Source organism: Raphanus sativus, chromosome 9, assembly GCF_000801105.2.
Source record: "Raphanus sativus cultivar WK10039 chromosome 9, ASM80110v3, whole genome shotgun sequence".
NCBI classification, from domain to species: domain Eukaryota; kingdom Viridiplantae; phylum Streptophyta; class Magnoliopsida; order Brassicales; family Brassicaceae; genus Raphanus; species Raphanus sativus.
Window position 1 is genome coordinate 28121651 of NC_079519.1, and position 16411 is coordinate 28138061.

The 16411-nt window shown below is 31.4% G+C and overlaps 2 protein-coding genes across 2 annotated transcripts; both read right to left on the bottom strand.

Moving 5' to 3' along the window:
- Positions 1–377: 377 nt before the first annotated feature.
- LOC108826281 (late embryogenesis abundant protein At1g64065) lies at positions 378–1287 on the bottom strand. The gene has a single exon (XM_018599667.2). It carries the CDS (start codon positions 1212–1214, stop codon positions 567–569), a length of 648 nt encoding a protein of 215 aa, XP_018455169.1. The 5' UTR covers positions 1215–1287; the 3' UTR covers positions 378–566.
- Positions 1288–8720: 7433 nt separating this feature from the next.
- On the bottom strand, positions 8721–14654 carry LOC108828059 (respiratory burst oxidase homolog protein F). The gene is made up of 14 exons (XM_018601615.2): positions 13798–14654; positions 13534–13693; positions 13174–13222; positions 12571–12684; positions 11598–12020; positions 10877–11263; positions 10696–10791; positions 10485–10600; positions 10239–10406; positions 10001–10160; positions 9735–9926; positions 9524–9652; positions 9349–9427; positions 8721–9102 (listed from the first exon to the last, which is right to left on the bottom strand). The coding sequence occupies exons 1-14, from the start codon at positions 14447–14449 to the stop codon at positions 8993–8995; spliced, it is 2835 nt and encodes a 944-aa protein (XP_018457117.1). The 5' UTR covers positions 14450–14654; the 3' UTR covers positions 8721–8992.
- Positions 14655–16411: the final 1757 nt, after the last annotated feature.

A 16411-nucleotide genomic window follows, 5' to 3' on the forward strand; every position in this document is an offset into this window, starting at 1 on the left:
GTTAACCTGATTTAGCAATATCCTAAATCAAATCCATCTCATCAGACCAATATATTAAACCGGCGTTCGGACCGGTACAGTGTTAGCTAATCCGTAGATGTAATGTGATGTATATGTGCATCTACGAGTCTTCGCGCTAAATTTTTTAGTTATGAATTTTGGAAACAAAAACATACCCCTGTCATTTACAAAGACCATGAAATTACGGTCTCGCAAAAGCACAATACAACAAAGAAATCTTCTTAACCGGATTACAAAACCGATTAACAACTACTAATCACCTTAAGAGGATGTGATGCCATTTGTATGTGCATGTATGAGTCAAAATGTGGGACATTAGTATTAAATAATGGGAAAGTCTACCATTAATGTATAAGTTGTTGAGAAAATAATTTGTCATTTTATTAACGCGCTAAACTTTATAGTTAACACCTATGAATTTCGTCAACAAAAAATATTCCGCGTCATATACAAAGATTACCCTGAATTACAATATCGCAAAAACACAAAACAACAAAGAATAATAATCTTCTGAGCCGGATTACAAAACCGATCAATAACTACTACTAATCACATAACAAATTTTGGATAAACTGACCGTTTAAATTAAGTCTCATGGTACAACTCATCACACCAACTTTCCACTGTCTCCTTCCCATCACTTTAATCCTCCCTCTGATCTCAGCAACGCTAGTCAGCTCCAAAAAACCAGACCTCAAATCCGAATCCAAACCCCTCCTATTCAATAACCGAAACGAACCGATCTCAGCCTCAATCCCGGTTACTCTAACCGTCTTATGAGCTTCTACTCTTCTCCCGCCAATCGTGGTCTCCCCCACAACTCCATGATCAGCGTAAACAATTCTCAACGAGCTATCCCCAAACTCGAAAGCCCCGAAGTTCGAGTTTCGAATCGAGATGTCGCTCACTAGCGTGGCGTTGAAGTAAGGGTTCGTTGAGTTGCTGCCGAATATGAGATCTCTTGTGGATATAGATACGGTTTCGATCTCTGGTTTTGAGATACGGAGAAAGATTAAGGAGAGGATGAGACAGACTGCGAAGACGATGACGATGATTGTTAAGGAGTAGACGATACAGTTCCCTGGAGGCTCCTCTTTCTTCGGACGCCAGATTCTTGGTCCGTTCTGTTGTTCTTCATCGCTCCGGCCATAGATTTCCGTCGGTGCTAACGTCATACGATCTTCATCAGCCATTTTTTTATTGGTGTTGTGATCAGAGGAAGAGAGGAGTTAATGGGAAAGTGTGTGGGTAGTTTGTTTCATTTGGCGGTTAAAATACGATTTTAGGGGGCTTTGGTGGGACACGTGGGAGATTATGATGAGTTAAGCGTTAAGAAGAGTCCTCATATAATTTACGCGGTATTTTTGTTCACTTTTTCCATAGGTTTTATTTCTTGACTCGGTTTTAATTTCTTCAGAAGTCTTTTCTGGAGGCCGTGGTTTCTTTTGTTTTCTTTATTTCAGATATTTTCTTTTTGATTGTTATATTCTGCTTTTGAAAATACTATATGTTTATGGCAAAATATATATTTCTTATAGCATCTTCAAGACATTGCTATACTAATATACAAATGCTATAATATAGGCAAAGTAGTGTAATTCATCTTTATTTTTCATCTAAATAGAAATTGTTGTTCTTTTCCTCCATTTATAAAAGAAGAAATAACATTCTTCAATTATAGGGTCATGTTTTTCTATTTCAAAATAATCCCATAACTTTCAAATTTTTATAAGAAAATACAGTAATAAAAATAGAATCACACTTTTATTACCTATTAATATGTTAAGGTAACTTTAATTCAAACAAAGCCATAATTTTATAAAACAAAACTTGTAAAAACTAAAATTAAATACAGTTAGTTTTCAATTTTCATAAACTAAAAGTAATTTTTTAAAAATAAAATAGTATCTTTTGAGAAATTTTTTTATAGACAGAAATAGAAAATACATTGAAAAGAATATGTCTCTATTTTAGAGATATAAATAGAGAAATACATTGAAGATTTGTCTTATATATTTAATTACCAAAGGCCAAATTTTAATGTACTTGATACCTTTTCCATTTTATTATTGCACCGTACTATATTATTATTCTTATAGCTTAAAATGAATCATTTCATTACTAAGTCTATAAACATACAAAACTAGAATAATCATGTGATACGTAACAGTAGGGGTGGGCACGGAGCGGATATCCGGATTTTTAAGGATATCCGTGATCCGATCCGTTCCCTACGAATATTCGATTTTTCAATTCGATCCGATCCGTAACTCTTCGGATATCCGGTGCACCGGATATCCGCGAATATCCGAATTTTTTCTGGTTATCCGATTCGATCCGTAAAAAAATAATAAAAAATAAATAAAACAAATAAAAATAAAAGAAAAAGAAGAAAATATAATAAAATAATAATATCTCATCATAATTTTTCAAAAAAACCATATATTTCAAAAATTTTAATAACTAAATAATTAATTTAGTGAATAAAAATATTATAAAACTCATATAGAGATATAAAAGTATATATATTATATAATTTTATAAACATGTATACATATATATTTATATAACGGATCGGATCGGATATCCGTTTCTAAAAATATTAGTATTTGTGATTTGCTTCGTCTTTGACGGATATTGAATTTTAGTATTTGCTTCGATTTGTTAAGTTACGGATATTCGGATTTTTCGGATTGAATCGAAACGAATAACGAATCAAATCAAAATTTACGGATATTTTGTCCACCCCTACGTAACAGTAAACAAGGGAAACAGAGACAGCTTTGAAAAGTCAGACGTTATTGAAAAAAGAATGAAAATCAGATGAGAAGAAAAGACAAATCTCAAATCAACCAATTGGAAGAATGCTAAATTAAATGGTTAATTAATTGTTGTTCAATTAGTTAATTAACGTCGACGGATAATTTGCAACCAAGAGTTGTGGTGGTCGGTAGTCAGTGGCGCAATGGTTCGAACTCTGTCATTCACGACTTCCGATGTTGGCATTTTCTTTGATTACTGAAGCATTTTAACTAGATTTGATATGCTTCACCTATTTTAAAAAGATATATGTAACTGCAAATTTAGTCAGTCAGTGCAAACTTGAGTTTATAAGTGCAGCTCCATCGACCGTATATTGAGAGAGTTTTCATCATTTTGAAAATAGTTAATTAAAGTAGGAGAATGAATATAGAAAAATTCTCACCTCAGAAGTCAGAAGCCATAAATTTTAAGTATCAGTTGTGAATCTTCAAGGACATATATCAGTCCACTGACATTTCATTTGTTTTTTTTTAAATAATATATAAATTTCTCTTTTTTAAGAACTGTCACAGTTTCTAGTTTCTGTTCGGAATCGCGATAGATGCTATCATGCGGTCATCGGACCTAGTGAGTTGTTAAAAATTAGAATAAATTCGAAGTATATGCATGGAGTATCTTTTAGTAAATTTTTAGTTTTAATCATACTAAATACATTAAATACCAAGTTAGAGTATATATCATAATTGTTGTTTCTTCAATCATACATGTAATACGAAAAACAAAAGAATCCACTCACCAAAATATATAGTTTGGATCATGAGAAAAAACAAAAGTATTAAGGATTGTATATTCTAATCCAGTTCTTCTTCAATGATCAGCAAAATATATAATCTTGATCTTGTAGTTGTTTCTTAGATGTGTTAGAAGTTATAGTTTTTTTTTTCTTTTGAAAAGAAGAAGTTAGAACTTGGTACCTGAAAATCTGAACCGAAAGAGACAAAAACAAGTAAAAATGGCTTCGCATGACAAAATTTAAAACTTCTAAAGTCGAGCTAGCAAATAAAATAGAAACATCATTACGTGACCCCATCCATTCAAGTAAACCTACAATTCACTAACTTAACAATCGGCAAAGTTTTTTTCTCAAAAAAAAAAAACAATCGGCAAAGTCAAACTCCATAAACCTAAAAAAAACTTCTCTACTAGACTATAAATGCTTTGCTAAGCATTTCCAACTCACTCTATTTTTTACTCTAAAATAGAGTTTAAATACAAATATTTTAATGGTACTCTATTTCTCACTCTAGAGTGAAAAATAAATTTACTCCAAATATAGAGTAAGTTGTTTTTTTTTGTTCATCACTCTATTTTCTACTCTAAAATAGAATACCATTGGAACAAATTTTATCTCTATTATAGAGTCATTCTATTTTAGAATAGAAAATAGAGTGAACCATTGAAGACGGTCTAACAACTTTAACAAAAAAATTAAGATACAAATCTGAATAAATCCACAGTTATGGAAAAAGCTTCGATAACTAAACAGTGAATGATTTAAAGTTTTTTTTTGTCGAATAATGGTTTAAAGTTTATTACCTTGAATCTGGTATAACAAGAATTTGCAACTGATGGACGATCCTGATTCACAGTGATTTGCTTTTGATTCACTGGATTGAGGAGAGGATTTGGAACTAGGGTTAATAGAAATCCTCAATTTTACTTTTGGTAAAGATAGATAATGGTTTTAACATTTTTATTAGTAATGCGGTTTTTATTAGGTCAGATTGTTTCTCAAAATAATATAACCAATTTTTTTTTATCCCAGACGTTTTATCAATTCCATATCAACGAATGTTAAAATACGCTTGGTGCAGACATAATTCGCTTTAACCTATGTTTAGCTCTCTTGTGACGGTTATGCGATCCTCTTCGGATAATTCGTCCAACGCAGCTATGCGGCTACGTTTTCGAACAGGACTTTTAGCCAATAATCCTGTTCTAATTAACAAAAAAAAATGAAATCAGCTTTATAAGAGGTTAAAATCTTGCAAAGTCTGGTTTGAAGGTTTAGTACTTGGTCAGTTGGTTGGTCCAGATTGCAACATTAGAACTAGTCCATTTTTTCCCATCCAGAGACCAGTATTTGATAGACCCACTTATCAAATGGGTCATACATTTTACTCATTTAGGATATTTTTTAAGAAAATGGGCTGTGGTTCAGAAGTAATAACGATTTAGAATGATCCATTGACAAAAATTTGAACTTGAAATTCAGCTTAGGATTTGGCAATCCGTAAGAGAAGGAAGTAAATTAACCCTTCTTTTGGTTCTTATCTATGCAAAACTGTAAAAAATTCTCAAGTAAATAAAACATTAATATTTTAGTTATATATGTTTTATTATTTTAAAACAGTTTATTAAAATATATTAAAGTAGTCTGAAAGCTTCAAATAGTTTTCTTTTGAGAACTGTTTCTTACTTTTATTTTATTATTATTTTAGTTTTAACATATTTAAAAAACTCAGGAAAGCTTGACATCAATTGTCTCAAAGAACACTCAATACACCATATTTGTTAGTATTTTAACTGTATCCTTATATTTATAATTTGATCAATTTTCTACAATTTCTTTTTTTTTCGAATTAACCAAATTATTTTGTTTTAAATATCCCAATAATATAATCTGCAAACTTATTTATGAAGGACTAAAGTCAGATGTTTTAATCGGGTTCAACTATTAATTAATTTGTTTAAGATTATTGTTAATCAAATGTGTTTTAGTTAAATTTTTAAATATAATCTAATTATTAGTCTCAATATAGAAGCTAATAAATTTAGGTCTAATTGGACCTTGGTACCAATAGTGTAAAGAAATAATTGATATCAGCTAAAAGTCTCTTAGACATTATTTGATAAGTGATTTTTATGTTTTTCTATGTATTATCACTATATTTCTATTCACTAGAAAAATACAAAATACTTAGTAAAAAGAATAACATGTCTTGAAGCTACTTGTGACATAAACATTTGCGTTAATGTTTAAGTTTACATTTTTGATAATTTTTAGAATTTGGTATTATCTTATAATCATCACTAAATTAAATCTATTCAAATATAAAAATAAAATAATAATAAATAATTGAAAAATTGAAACATTATTTAATTCTATTTTTGATAATTTAGAAACTATGGAAAAACTCTTCAGATTTTATACAACTTTGAGTTATAAATTTCTAATCCTTATACAATCATTTTCCTTTTAATATGTACGAATTTTCAAAATCTATTTACTTTTACTTTTTGATTATTACAAAAGAGTATTTATACCAATTTTTTAATTATTTGCAATTTGATTTAATTTTTTCAAAAAAGAAAAATGCAATATTATTTAATATATTCTAATTGAAATAGACAAAATTAGTTAAACTATAATTTTAAATATATACATAATAATTCTTAAAAATGTTTTAAAAACAATATATATTTCTTTTATTTAGTTACATTTTAATTAAATAAAAAAATTAACTAATATATTGTAAAACAAATAATAAATCTAAAACATTAAATATAATTCTAAATTCTCTTTTGTGTATGATCCAGAGAAACACCTAGTTAGTAAACCCCAAATATATGACATGAAAAAGTTACTACAGTATATTCTTCTAGCAAATGAGTAATCCCCTATATGCTTCTTAGAATCCTTAGAGAAATAGGTTGGTCCATATAAATATATAATAGGTTTTTTATAAACTAACAATAAATTAATTATTAATGCTCTTTAATATTTCCTTAAATAAAATTACGGAATTTCTAATGTATCTAAAGTATATATATGACAATTAATGATTTTGAATAATAAAAATTTGATAAAATAGAATAGAGTATCCTTTATCATTTTTTAAAATAAATTAATAACAAAAATTTAGATTTTTCTGTATGTGTTATATTTTAAATTTTTAAAAATGACTATAAATTATTAAAACTATTAAAAATCTCACATTGAAATTTTTGTGACCATGGTTTAAAGTTTTGTTACGACAAGATACAAATGATTACAAAATCATATAAGTAGTAAATCTTATTTAAGAAATATTAAGATTAATATATATATAATTAGACTATATACCATACAAATACATAAATATTTATGCAAAAAGTATTAAACTGACATGTGTTCAGCCTCATCATAAAATCAAAATAGGAAAATAAATAAAACTTTTATGATATGATATGATGATATGATATGATATTTACTATAGAAACATTTATGATTGTTCCGTTAGATATAATTACTATTTCTTTTTCTTTCTTTAAATAAAACCTACGAAATTACCATAAATGACTAATATATATATGACAACTAATAATTTTAATAATAAAGATTTGATAACAATTTATATCTCCTCCATCATTTTTGTTTAATTTTATATTATTAAAATAAATTAAACAATTAAATTAGCTATAAATTAACATTTAGATTTTGTTGTATATGTTATATTTTGAATTTAGAAAAATGAAAATAAATGACTAAAACTATTAGAATTATTATGTTAAAATTAATGATCAAGGGTTTAACATCTTTATTATAAAAAGATACACATGATTTTAAAACCATATGAGTGAAAACTATTATTTAATAATAAAAAATATATAGATTAAACTATATACCATATAAGATTACATAAATATTTTAATTTCAAAACTTTCAATGAATTTTCAAGAACATTTATAAATTATAAACTTATTAAATTTTTCACATTGAAACCGATTAAACTGAAATATGTAAATATGTATATATTTATAACGACGCATGAATATCTATTTGTTATATGAGTTGAACTATAATTTTAATTTGTAAATCACTTGAACTATAATTAAGTAACAATTAACTGCAACTGAGACTTCTTATTTTTTAGTCTTTTTGTTTTATTTTAACATTAACTAAATTGAAGTAAAAATTATAAATTTGATGGACAACAATTAGTTGAAATTTTTTACAACTTTTTTATCTTTAAATAAACAGAGTTGTATTCAATCGAAGACATATTAATTTGATGAACACTAAATATGAAAGAATAGAAAAAAGTTTCTTTCATGCTTCTGTTTTTTTTTCAAAATTTAGAGTTTTGATATTAATTCTAGATTTAATTATTTTATTAGATGATAGAAGCATTTTTTATTTTTTATGTTTTTATTTAAATATATAATATATTTTAGTTAAATGACTTTTTGACAATATGACTTTAAAATTCGTATAACATATAATATGATCTCAAACTAAATAATTATGTTTTTGGTATAAAATCGAATAAACTGAAAATAACGATATATAAAACCAAATCAAACCGAAGTAAATATGGATTTAGAATAATAGTTATATTTTACTAACCGAAATACCGAAAACACCGAACCTAACCAAAACCAACTCGATATCCGGATTGAACACCCATAATCCAAATGAAACCGAACTATTGTTTCATTCTCCAAAACATATTAAAAATAACAACTTCATTCCGCGCAAGGTGCGGATCTTATCCTAGTTTAAATTATTTTTTGTGTATTAAACTTCCTGCATTGTACATCTTATATAAATATTTAAGAACAATAACGATAAAATATTATAATTCCCTTATTTCCCAAATATCCTCCCAATAATCTAGAAGCTCTAGTCTCTTTCACCGACTCCACTGAATTTTTCAAAAGAGCAAAAGAAATCTTTAAGAAATATAAAAAATCCCCGAAAAATGTCTTCTCCCTTCCTAATCACATGGACCTTATCAACGCATTATCAGCTTACGTCCTCTCCGTTCCGTGCAGCTGTATTGCACTTTCTCCACAAGCGAAAACGACTTCGGATTTACACATCACAGTCCTTTTCTCTCACCAAACCCTCACCTTCTAGAATCTCTTATCTCATTTGCTTGATATGCAAGCAATATAGTAAATCCTAAATATATAACATGAAAAAGTTACTGCAGTGTATTCTTCTATCAAACCTCCCTTTTATATGTTTCTCCTCTTAAATATTTACACGTATGCCTCGGTGGATATAGACCTAGAGAACATGTGGAACTAAAAGCTAACACACTCACTTTTGACGGCGTGTTAGCGTGTAATTGCTTTGAATTAAAGTATGTATGGGGGAAACGGGAGTGAAGAGATTGATTCTATACTATTACGTGGCTTTAGGTTTCTTCCTTCTTGTCTTTTAGAAATGCTCCTTGTGGAACTCAAACTTCGTTGAACCCTTTTGGTTGAATGTGTTGCATAGTTTGCTAAGCTCTTTGCCTAGAACCGGTACTCCGCAGTAAAACACTCCTGCCAAAATAAAGAAATTCAAAGATTTAAGAATCATTTTGATGCTTTTTTATTCTTATTGTTGTTTGATTGTGATGGAGAGTGAAAGCTTCCATAAAAGCAGATACCCCTCAAAATACGCTGAAACTCATTGCCGTATATAAAAATGTTAAAGAGTTGTGTGGACTAAATTGATTGGACGTAAAGATCTTCTCTTTTTGTTTACATATGAGAAGATTGGGAAAGCATAGAGGTAGTGATAGATACCTATTCTTGCATTGCAGTGCTTGGAACTTAGCTTAGAGAGAACCTTTTTCCAGTTGGGTCTTGCAAAGTGTGTTCTGACCTGAAAATTGAAAACATAAAATTTTTAGTTGTGGGGTTCATTATTCCACAAATGAGAAGTTGGGGACCGTTTTGAGAAATCAAAAGAATCACGTACACTAGTGCCAGAGACAATGTCGACTCCATTTTTGGCATGGTTAAGAGCTTGAACCATTGTAATGAGAGCAGAACGAGCATCACCTTCTTCATACACACTTGTCAAATAGTTATGCATCTCTATCACACCCTATTTAACACACAAAAAATAGCAAATCAATTTTGATATGCTCGGGAAAGTGCTTAGTGATTCTCTTAGAAAATGCTTTTACCCGTTGGTCAAGCTCTGCTACTTCGTTCATGACGCCTTTGAACCAATCGAAAGAGCCTTGTTCTCTTGTGACCCAATAGAAGTAAGCATTTGTGGTTTTTAATATTTTTTTTCCTCTCGGTGTATTAGCATTGTTGCCGCTGTTGCTTCCTGTGCTGTTCTCTGATGATCTACTAAAATCAGAGATTGAATCCTGGAGATGTAAAATATATTCATCAAATTCACATCCTCGTTAGTTGTTTGGGGAAAAAGAGTTTAAATATTTACCGCTTGCTCCTCCATTTTAACAATGTTGTTGAGCAAATCTTTCAATATACTGATAAATGGAGTTGCACCAATGCCAAGACCAACCAATAAGAGAACATCATATTTTCTATAGTCTTGTGCTGGTGCACCATAGGGTCCATCTATTAGCAGCTTTGGCAAACTGTAACAACATTTAACTAAACACATCAGAATTTGATTAATTAGAGTTTTAAAGTCTCTGGTTTACTTTTTAATATACCTTTTCTTTGTTGTTTCATCGGCTCTAAGAAGTCCACTTTTACCGGCAACCGGTGGCTCACACACTTCAGAGAATACTCTTTTGAGTTCTTGAGTCCAATCTCCGAGCTGTCTAATGTGAATACTGAGATAATCATCTCCAGGTGCTGAAGTAATGGAGAATGGATGCCTAAATCAAATACAAATTAGTAAGAAAGGTTTATTTGATTAGTAAGAAAAAAAGTGTCCTCCGTTTTTGTAATATTACCATTCAAATGGAGAAACTGCTGGACACTGAACGAACATGTACTGTCCACTTTTGTAACGAAACTGAGATGGTTTTGACATTTGCAGCGTCAGAACGTTACCAGGATATATAGCAACCTAAGGGGAAAATGAAAAGAAATTAGATTTTTAAAATCGAGATATGATTAACATTAAAGAAAACAGAGTACTCTGTTTTGCTTTCTTTCACTAACCTTTAGAAGTCGAACCGAATAAGAACCGGACCGGAAGTACCTAAGTGTTCTTTCTCCACCATAGAGTAAAACTGGTACTGCAAGATACATCCATGTCTGCAAAACCAAAACTTCTCAAAATCAATATCAACATAACATTTTGTTAATAATTAATAAGCTTCCAACTATATCAAAGACTTACCGTGTGAACATACCAAGGTTTGGCGAAATAGAGGAAGATACCGTGAAGGACAAGCAAGACATAGACGATGATGAACAAATGGTGCGAATACCAAAAGGCATTAAAGCCAGTAAGACGATCGAATGGCTTTGGAAGTTTGACGAGGTTACGTCTAAACCATCTTGTTGCTAATGTGAATGAAATAGCCATCAAAATGATCATTAAAATCCCTGTGATTCCTTCAGGTCCCTTAACGAGATCAAAGTAAGTTGGCTGTTTGTGCTGAAAGTAGTGAAACAGATAGCGATTGTAATCATATTCCGTGGCTCTAACTATTCTTGGGAAATCACAAGCAATATGGTCTCCAACATGAAGGATCACTGCTACTACAATGGCTCCTGCTATTGTCTGCACGTTAGACAAAAGATAAGTGAGTTATTAAAAAAAGCTTTTTCAAACCGAACCAAAAAGGGAAAGCGAAGTATAGCTGTTTAGCAGTCAACTTCCAGTGCGTGCACAAAGAATATGAGCCCCACATTTATCTGCTTTGCTAGACAGACAGCACATTGCGTTCGAAGAGGTTTTTGTATCTAATCAGTGTTGTTTTTGACTTATAGAGTGACGAAAAGAAAGTTCTAATGGGACCCCAAGAAAATGCTAAAAAGTAACAATCAAATAAAAACAAACAAAATAAAAAAATAAAGTTTATATTTTCATGGGTTTATTGTATATGTTCACTAACCTTGTGGAAGTTGATGTTATCATCAAAAGGAATAAAGTAGGAGAGTCTTGTGGATCTGAGCCAAGTAATTGTGTTTCTGCAAACTGGGAAAAGTATAAGAGCCATGTTGAATTTAAGTGTCTCTGCTGCTCCTTTTGCTGTGAGTAAGCAATAACCCATCACATGAAATGCATCTTTTTGCTTGTATTGGAAGAATTTCCACAAGAACAATCCAATCATGATCATGATCCATAAAGACAGAACCCATATCCTTTTCCAATTTTCTTGCATGAAGTAGACGAAATCCGAGCTCATTCGATGTATTCTGCTGTTCTTTCTTAACCCTTGAAGGTTTTGGCTCAATGCTTGGCTTGTATAGCTCAATGCTTGACTGTAGTTGAGGTATGTGTCTTTTTGTAGAAGCAGAGTCTCTAGTTGCCATAGCTACACAAGAAAACAGCAGCATGAGATCTTTGTCTTATTGAACTTTCATAACAAAATGCTTATGAGTTAGATATATCATGTAACTAGACAAGCTTAAACAGTAGCATGCATTAAATATTAAACTCTATTCTACTTTAATTGGACATTTGCAATAGTTTAATTGTTGTAACTACTTCACCTACAATTTGAGGTCATTATTGAATGTCAAACTTTAGCTAATGGATTAGAAAGGAAAAGGAAAAGTTTATACTATATTTGAGCTACTGAATAGAAGGATCTAGGTGTCAGCAAATGAGATAGAGTAGAAAAAAGTAAAACAGAAAATAATGTAACGCCAATAAAATTGTATTTTATATACCATATGTATTGAATTCTATTTATGGGCGGCGGTTTGGCATACTTTATTCGGTTTGTGTAACGAAAGTTGAACTCTTTTTGCAGAATATAATATTCACATCATGCAAGCACGGAAACAAAACATGTGATGGCATGAAAATTCAATTATCATTTTGTGACATATTTAAGATACAGAGTATTGGGACCAACCAACCTCTATGTAGCCGAGTCTTTCAGGGTCTAACTCCTCCATAATCAAAGCTGCATATTCCTCTGCTTGTTCTTTCAATCTTGATAGCTTATTTGCAGATGCACTCAGCATTATAATCTGTAATAATCAATTTTCATTTTTTGCAAAAGATAAATGGGATAGGATCTTTCATAATGTTAAGTAAGACATCTCTATTACGTATTGTGTCACCGTCATTAGATATAGTAAACCAACTTGAATATTTAGTCAAAACCAATTAAAAAATAACAAATTTCAACATACATGCCACCTTAGTTACAGATAAGAATCTAAAAGACATTGGTAAAATATAAAGGTCAAGAAAATTCGCATTTTGTTTCTCTTTATTTTTTATAATATAGATGGAGTGGTTAGAATATCAGCATTTCATGCGATTTAAGGTCACCAAATCCCCGCCTAACTTTGAGTATATATATATTTTTTTTAAACTAATTTGAATTTGACGATAATCTAAAAATTTAAATATTTGTTTAGCTGAATAATTAATGACAAAATCAGTGACGTTAATTGTCTGTTTGTTAGTTTAACTATTTTTCAAACTACAATAGTCAACATTTAATTAATTACCTCCTTTACTTCCTCTTCTGTAATTCTCCCATCTTCATTCTTGTCCACTCTGTAATTTCCGACAAGAAAATGTCATTAATAGATTGCGATCGACTGAGTATTAATGAAAGTCAAAGGTTCTGTAATAATAAAACAATTTAGTATAATTAAAACATACGCATCGTCAGGTACAATAATTCCCGCACACATGCAAATTACCATTATCATAACTAAGAAGACTGATCTGGAGGGGATCGTTTATAGTAAAATGATTATTATGAGCTTTAAAGATAATGATTATTAGTAGGAAAAATATGATTACGAGTAAGTAATCTCATTACTTAATCATTAAGTAACTTTCTCTTGAAAAAAGAAACTTACATGTCGAAGAAGATCTGGAGTCGAGAATCGAAGCTATCGTCGTTGATTTGCAACCAATACTCGTAAAGCTCGTCGTGACTGATCTTCTCAACCTTCAATCTCCTTCTCCTGCTCAATGCGTCGTACAGTTCCAATGCAAACTCCTTTGAATCTTTCATTCCTGAGGACCAAAACAAAAACAAAATCAAGTTCTTGTAAATAAAAAAAAAGCATAATCGAGTTCTTGGAATTAAAAAAAAACATATATATAATCGAGTTTCGAACCTATGCACTGTGCGAAGTCGGAGCGATAGATGTAACCGTTCTTGGCAAGCTTCTCGAAGTTGGTCTGAACATCGTTCCACCCTTCAACGTTCTTGTTCTTATTACTGATGAATCTCAACCCACGTAGCGCTCTCTGAGCACTGGACCGAGTCCGATCCAGCTGAGCTCGTTGCTTCCGCAAGGCTCGTGCCTCTAGAGCCGAGTTCACCATCCCTCCTCCGTTTTGGTTCGCCGAGGTTAACGTACCGGAGAAGGAACGAGACCACGAGAACCGCTTCAGCTCGTGCGACAGCTGTTTCGCCTTCGCAACAGCTTCCGCCTTGAGCTCCTGCGAGAACTGCCGGAGCCGGTTCGAGGAGGTGCGTTTCATCGTCGGAGATCTCGAGATCGACGCCGGAGTCATCATCCCCCCGCCGGCGGAGGTTTCGTCGGAGGAGATGTCGATGTTGATGGCGGTTGCAGGCTCGACGCTTCGGAGGACGATGGTGTCGTCGTCTTGGAGATCGATCGTGACCTCGACGAACTCTTCGCCGTAACCGCCGTTGGAGCATTCGGTTCCGGGGGAAGTGGATGCACTTCCGACGGCGAGTCTTCCGGCGGAGACGGAATCGAACGACCACCGGCGACGATCGTTCTTGGAGAAGGGCCTCATTGATGAAACGAACAGTAATTAAAAGGATGAAAGTGTTGGGGGGAAGGATGTATATACACGTAGCATATACAGTATATGTATTGGTAGGTGGAATCTTTGAAAGGAAGAGAGGGAAAGAGAGAGAGAGAGATCTCAAACGCGTCGTGGCTCAGTGGAGAAAGCCATTTTTCACGCGCTGTGCATATCTGTGCTTTATAGGCGAGGTGAGAGAGAGAGAGAAAGTGATGCAGAGGTAAAAAGACTAGAGAGAGAGAGAGAGAAACGCACTGAAGCAGAACGTTGACGAAGAGAGAGGAAACACGGCCCATGAGTTTCGAACTCGACCGGCAAAAAGTTTGCGCAATATGCTCTTTTTGGAAAGAAAAAAACTTTACAATAATAATAATGATTTTAATGTTTTTTCTCTTATAATTTTTTTTGTTATTAACTGATAAAGATACAAAACTATTTTGTTTACTAGAAATATTTGGTTTTATACTATTTACAAAAAATATATTTGGTTTTATTATTTTCTAAGGTCATTTCCAATGGTACACAAAAAATATTTCTATATTTCACTCTAAAATAAAATAATTCTAGAATTAGATTTGCTACAACGGTTTCTTTTATAATAGAGTTATTTCATATTTGGAATAGAAAAACAACATTAATTTATAATCCATTCTAAAATAAAATTGCTCTATTTAGAGTAAAATATGAAGATATTTTTTGTGTACTATTGCAGATGGTCTAACCCGAAACACATCAAATATATAATATTTAAAATATGACATATTATTCTGTAAAATGCATGTTAATTCGGAATTACTGTACAAAGAAAGTTAAAATATTATGTTTGGGTTCTACATGCTAAATTCAGGTTTTAAAGTTTCCTTATTATTATGAATTTTTAATCTTTTGATATACTTAATTTTTTTGGATAAATTTTAGAGGAGGAGAAGGATTGATATACTGAATTTATACAATTTTACAATTCTAAATTTGGTGTTAGGTTTGAGGCCTGGGACTGTGGGACAAAAAGAACCGGTGCTTTTTTTGTCACTGGAAAGAACCAGTGCTATTTTAGAGAATTTATCTTTTTCGAGTTTATAATTTAGTTTTATGTTATATTTTTGGTTTGACAAATGAGACCTGAGAATATATCAGTGCGGTGTTTTACTACATTGAGATAATTTATCCATAAATATCACTAATAGTTTGTTTTTTTTTAAACTATCTTTTTTTGATAAAAAAGTTAAACTCATGTCAATAATGATACAGACTTAACCTCTGGATGAAGGTAAAGCCAACGGATAAACCTTTTTCTATACATTCAAATAAGTCGAAAGCAAATGAATTTATATCCGTATGCAAATGCGGATCCACTCAGAGGTAAGTGGTTTCAATTGACACCACAAAAAAAATAAAATAAATAAAAGTTTTTAAGCTATAACATTAAAAATTTGTGGCAAATTTGGTTAAAGCTCTCTCAGTGAACCCACATATCTTTGGTTCCGCCACTATCCGATTCCGTATGGCCAGTGGAAATCAAACCCTTGACCGTTTTGAGACCGAAGATCTCTCAAGTAAACTATCACTAATAGTTTGCTCTTCCAAGAAATATGTAAGACATGTATATCTACTGTATCCATGGCGTTTTACACGAGTGAATGTGTGAATGTTTGTCTGATCGTCTCTCTGCAAGTTTACTTAAGTCTTTCGCCCGACGCGTTTTTGCCAAAGTTTTGCTTGTAGATTTTTGAGAGAAAAACAAAAGGGACGACTTTGAATATAAGCTTAGACGAAACTTTTGGATACAAGTGTTGTAGTGATTGATGTATAGTATATCTTAAGTCCACGACCACAAATATATTCAGATAACGGAAACGAGTTTAGTTTAAGAAGAACAAACCAATTTTGATAACAGCATTTTTAATTGCTTCACTGATAACTGATCGACCCAATGATTTTTTTTTTCGTTTT

Bases quoted from the DNA above. Each gene is read 5' to 3' on its own strand.
- LOC108826281 (XM_018599667.2), bottom strand. From the start codon at position 1,214: ATGGCTGATGAAGATCGTATGACGTTAGCACCGACGGAAATCTATGGC.
- LOC108828059 (XM_018601615.2), bottom strand. From the start codon at position 14,449: ATGAGGCCCTTCTCCAAGAACGATCGTCGCCGGTGGTCGTTCGATTCC. The intron at 13,223-13,533 runs GTAAGTTTCTTT...CGGAAATTACAG, and splicing joins CTCCAGATCTTCTTCGACAT to AGTGGACAAGAATGAAGATG. The intron at 10,792-10,876 runs GTAAGTCTTTGA...TTGGTTTTGCAG, and splicing joins AACCTTGGTATGTTCACACG to ACATGGATGTATCTTGCAGT.